Source organism: Octopus bimaculoides, chromosome 4 (assembly GCF_001194135.2).
Source record: "Octopus bimaculoides isolate UCB-OBI-ISO-001 chromosome 4, ASM119413v2, whole genome shotgun sequence".
Lineage (NCBI taxonomy): Eukaryota > Metazoa > Mollusca > Cephalopoda > Octopoda > Octopodidae > Octopus > Octopus bimaculoides.
Genome location: NC_068984.1, coordinates 39530891 through 39536884, shown reverse-complemented (window position 1 = coordinate 39536884; position 5994 = coordinate 39530891). Strand labels below are relative to the sequence as shown.

Sequence of the window (5994 nt, the reverse complement as noted above, 5' to 3'; positions counted from 1 at the left end):
ACAGACACTCCCCATACACACATGCACTTACAAAAGACACAGACACATTGAAGGACACGCATGCGTAGACACATACAATAGGAATACAAAATACAAAATGGCTGATAGTTAGCAAGGTGAGACACACATAAGAAAGAAGGAAACAAAGGACCACTGATGAGGTCACAGAAGTGTGACGAAAGAACTCTGACCGAAATAAGATTAAGATTAATGTAATATAAAGCTGAAGCAAATTAACACCAAATATACAGTGCGTGTGTTTTTATTGGCTAAACTGGCAATATGACCACCCCCAAGTACAACAACATCTGTTTCAACACACGATTTCACATCAAAAATCTTGCAAAACAAATATATATATATAGATAAAGATAGATATGGCTGGTCTATGGTGTTACCTTGGGTTTCATGTCCACAAAGTGCTTAGCCTTACTGTGTTTCTTCAGACCCTAAAACCCCTTGGCCTATGACCTCCCTAGCAAGTGGCCTCTCTAGCAAATGGAAGAGGAAAAGACTTCATTACTGTCAACAAGCGATTGTTTCCCTTTGACCACCATTAATTGACTATGTTGGTGTGTGGATCCCAGGATGCCAGCAGGAATTTCCTGAAGTGCAAGCAAGGTCTAAAGACCTCTGTCCTGGAGTTAAGGATGTTCCCCAGGTCGAGGAAGTCCTTTAATATCCTTGTCTGTTCAGCTATGCACAATTTATAACGCTTGGTCCCATTCATATAGGGGCCTAGATTTTCTAGGATTTTCCATGATATTACATGTGGAGTTCCATCATTTTTCAGCTGCCATACATAGCTGGCTAAGGACATAGTGTATCTCCTTTCTGGGATCCTGAAGGAGGATCTGTGGTTGGAGAGGCACTGTTTGAACATATTACTGGAACATCCAGTGTATCTCCATGTGCAAGTGTTGGTGACTCGGTTTCTGTTGATGTAGATGCTGCTGCTACCACTGTTGTTGGTGTTGGTGTTGTTAAAGCTGGCACCAACAGCAACAATAGCAGCAATTTTAGACTCAAACCACATATCAATTGCTTGCCAAGTGGCTATGTTGCTGACTATATTATACAATACAAGTGCTTTCCTTCTCTTTTGCTCATATTCTCGGTATTTTTTTTTTTTGTCTTATTAAAAACACTGTGCTGAATTTGGCTGCTTCACTCTATTGGATGTTAGTTAAACAGCTTATCTTATGAACAAATGGGGTACTTATCAAGATAATGCTCTACAGTTAGAGAGCTATCAGAAGTATAAGTGATAGAGAAATAGTCAGAGGCTTTTAGTTGGATATTCCTTATTTATTTTATCTGAAATTGATGTTTGTGATGTCTATATTTTTAACCTACAGAAATTCCTATCAGTGATTCTGTTTTGTTGACACAACCAAATACATAAAACTATGAATAAGTGTTTTAAGAGTTTGTAATTTTTCTCAATCAGAATTTTGCTGTTGTAATCTTTCTGTTATTGTAACAAAAATGTTGTTCTTTTCAGGGAAAAGATACTACACAGGAACCCAAAGATATAACTGATGTGAGTATTATTTAAAATTCAATAGTCAGACATAAACATATGAGGGTTAGGCATAACATTTCAATAAACTGACATTGGTTGTTGAAAATGTACATGGTGGTAGAGTAACTTTTCCTTTGTACAAAGATACTATTTGATACATTTGCACCATTGTTTTGAACCTAACTCTCAAATCCACTTTGAAAAATTTCAGATGTACACTGTCTGCACCAACTATTTCACTGCCACTTTCACTTCATCTGTGTCATCAAATTGTCTCTGAAGACTGTCCTTCATGGTAGTGAAGAGGTGGAACTATGAGAGCAACAGATCTATGCTGTATAATGGGTGGAAGACTATTGAGCAACCCAATTTGCCAACTGCCTGATTTTGTTGCTAAGATATATGTGGGTTGTTTTCAGATTCATGCTTGGTCTCTTCTGCCTAATGGTTCCTCTAAGCTGTTTGTGTGTCTTAATATGTAACTCACTATTCATAGTAACAGCTATTTTCCAGAATATCAAAAAAAGCCATCTCCAAAAAGCAGTTATGAATTTCTGTTCCAATTTCTGTCTCTTGAACATTTTTAGGTCTTAAAAGAAGAGGTGTGATGAGCTTTTATTTCTGGAGCATAAAGATATGACCACATTTCGTTCTCAGCCACTAGAAAGGAAAAAAACAATGTATCATTGGCTTCAAACACTCCCAGCAGATCCAAGCATTCCTTCACCTTTTCTCATTCAAATTGAGTATAGAATGAATACACTAGAGTTAATTAGGAAAAATATAGCAAATTAGTATATAGATAAATTATAGAGATATAAGAAAGTCTCCAAAAATAATTTAGTGTTGAGAATGAGTGAGAAAATAATTAAACCATTAATAAGCTATAATTACATTGGCAGTAATATTAACTGGATGAAGAAAAATAGAACATGATAAATTAATGGAAGAATGGAAGTAACATATGGTTGGCTATATGTGACTTTATGTTGCATAAATTTATATATATGTTTATGACCTGGATACTAATTGAAGGCTTATAACTACTTACTTGGGTTTAATTTGCATATATGTATAATGATACATATATGCAAATTAAACCCAGTTAGGTAGTTATAAGCTTTCAATTAGTATCCCAGTCATAAACATATATATAAATTTATGCTAGATTGAATGCTAGCAAATTAAAATAAAACCTGTTAAATACTTACTTTGAAGTTTTGAAGTAAAGCTCTCAAAATTAATAAAAAAGAGAAGCAGAACCAATAATTGTCTGAATCCACTGGATTATAACAGTATTTATTTCTTTATTGCCCACAAGGGGCTAAACATAGAGGGGACAAACAAGGACAGACAAAGGGACTAAGTCGATTACATCAACCCCAGTGTGTAACTGGTACTTATTTAAGCGACCCTGAAAGGATGAAAGGCAAAGTCGACCTCGGCATAATTTGAACTCAGAACGTAACAGTAGACGAAATACTGCTAAGCACTTTGCCCGGCATGCTTATGATTCTGCCTGCTCACCACCCTGGATTATAACATTATTGCCCCACTTATTACAAATAATCTATATATATAAAACAAAAGATGTTTGTGTGTGTGTCTGTGTGTGCAATACATATGCACTTCTACAGTTTTCAACCAATTTTCACCAAACGTTACTCACATATTACTTATGTGCCAAGGATGGTCATGCACTATAATTTTTTGTCCAGAGCTCCTGTGTAAAGTGAGAATTAGAGAAAAAAGGTGTTTTATACAAGTTTTTCTCTAAAAACTGCAGTTTTCAACTGATTCTCTCTTTCTTCTCATTCTCAGTTTCTCTTGTTTACACATATTATCTCTCACCTTCTGTAATAGTTTCTCCCTTTTAGTTTATGTCTTCTTTCCTTCCTTCTTTCTTTCTTTCTTTCTTTCTTTCTTTCCTTCTTTGTTTATTTGTTTGTTTGTTTGTTTCTTACCTTCCTTCCCTCCTTCCATCTTTTTTCTTTCCTTCTTTTTTCATTCTTTCTCTCTCTTTCTTTCTTTCTTTCTTTCTTTCTTTCTTTCTTTCTTTTGTTCATTTGTTCCTTTGTTTGTTCGTTCCTTTCTTTCTTTCTTGCTTTCTGTTCAACAAAAGGTGGTGCTCCAGTATGGCCACAATCAAATGACTGAAACAAGTAAAAGAATAAGAAACTAGGCCATTTTAATCCCAAGCAATGCTGGGTATTTCTGTTTGTAATTTAATAAAGTGAATAAAATAAGTAATTTAAATCAAATTATTATATATAAAATATATAAGAAAAAACTTGAATTAAATTTAATTAAGTAAATAAATATAAATAATAAATAATCCCACTAGTAAAAGCATCAAATTAGCAGAGCAGCAGGAATAGGTTTAAAATAGTTCTAACTAGGGAAGAGTTATTAGTTGAATTTTGAGACAAATTCTATAAATTTTATTAGTTTTATAAAATCACTAATTTAAAGTTACACCCACCTATTTTATCTTGTTTGAATGATAATATGTTAAGTTTATTTAGAGCCAAACTAAATTGATGATTTTTAATAAGGTTTCATAGGGTAGTTATAATTAACAGGTCAAGAGAACATTACTGAGTGGAGTTACTCTGATCCTGGGTGGAGTCAGTAAATTTAAAAGCAGTTGAAAATAAAATATGCCATATAGTTTTTCTTCTATTTTCTTTTATTGTCTGTTCTAATCAATTATATTATTGTCTTACAACATTCTTTTTACTTTATTATTCCTGGACTGATACTCTATTAATCAGCTTAACAGATAAAGTGAACTTCAGCAGGTGGGTCGATAACTAAAGGGTCAAGTTTGAAATGCTGAAGTTCACTTTATCTGTTCACAGACATTCTATTTTAAAGCGATCTAAATTCAAATCTTCCATCAAAATTTCATGCTAATTTAAGTTTCAAGCACCAGCTTAATAATGACAAAATTATTTTACCAAGAGCCAGAAGGAATGTGGCTAGTTATTCCATCCAATATTCAAAAGGCTCAGCCAGTTTGCTGAACACAACTTAGTGTTGTATTTCCCAGGCAATGCTGGGAAATAAAATCCTAGTAGGTTATATGGTAACATAGTAAATCCTTCTGCTGTGTGTTTTATTTTTTAGTGACTTCCAACTTATTCTGCAATTTCTGTTCAGCTCCTTTCAAGGGCTCGGAGTAACAACTGTAACAATGGTGTTTCTGCTGATGCTACCTAGAGTAGGAAAGCAATGTTTTGTGATATCCAATTAATCTGGAAACTATTTCTATTTTATTTTGTTCTTTTTCATTTTCATTTTCATTTTCTCTTTGTCCGTGACACAAACTGAAGCAGATAAATGTACCCTGCTCTGGAGTACAGCACAATGTTCCTTATAGATATTACAGTTTTCCATTCATAAGCACATGTTCAGTAGTTCAACATCTTAATCTCTTTAGCTCAGAAATCAGATATATCCACTCAAAATTTCATTACCTTTATCTGTGGAAAGCAGTTTTACATAACAATATTTCTTTTTGTTATGTTTGAAACTACTTTTTGCTAAGATATGTCAAATTTACCAAGGCAACATGACTTGCTGAAAATAGCAAATTTATTTTTCAGTAGATATTTAACATCATTACAGGAATAACCATAAAATTTAATTTCACACTTAAAGGGTTAATCTCATAGCCATTATCACTATAAAAAAAGCAGTGAATTGGCAGGACCAGTAGGGGTTTAGATAAAAATGCTTTGCAGTATATAGTTATATATCTTTATATTCTGCGTTCAAATCCTGCTGAGGTCAACTTTGCCATTCATCCCTCCTTCCAGGTTCAATACAATAAAATACTAGGGAAGATTTAGGACTGGTCTTAATCAGATATACCTTCCCACAAAATATGAAGTTTTGTGCCTACTTTAGAAATCAATATTATTATAAAATTTGCTCTGCTATTTAGCTTGAAGAAGAAATCAAACAGTTGCAAGGGAAACAAAAACAAATGGAGAGTAAGATGAATGAATGGAGAAACCAGTGTCAAGTTTTGAAGCAAGAACTGAAGTTGGCTAACAAAGTAAGTATGCTATAAATGCCATTTTATTGACTTCATAACTGAATATAGTAGATAATACGATTGTAAATTATAAATGAATGAAACCACAGTATAGTTCTTTTGTTTCATTGTAAATCTTTCATTGAAATCAACTTCTATTTAAGTATTCTTTCATTATCTTACTGGTTTAAGTCATTGGACTGTGATCATGCTGGGGCATCATCTGTAGTCAACCATATTGTATTTCAATTTGGGATTTGCTTTGTTGATCTTTATTTTCAAATCACTAAGCTATGGGAGATAAACACAAACATAACACTAGCTAACCAGTGTAAACAGACACAGGCATAGTTGCACACACACACACACACACACACACACACACACACACACACACACACACACACACACACACACACACACACAC

General features: G+C 33.7%; 1 protein-coding gene across 1 annotated transcript in view; it reads left to right on the top strand.

Moving 5' to 3' along the window:
• LOC106879413 (coiled-coil domain-containing protein 13) overlaps window positions 1–5994 on the top strand; it is an 84781-nt gene that overhangs the window by 21884 nt on the left and 56903 nt on the right. The window contains exons 6-7 of the mRNA XM_014928969.2: window positions 1505–1543; window positions 5475–5588. Of these exons, the coding sequence (XP_014784455.1) occupies window positions 1505–1543; window positions 5475–5588 (153 nt within the window). The remainder of the gene's footprint in view (window positions 1–1504; window positions 1544–5474; window positions 5589–5994) is intronic.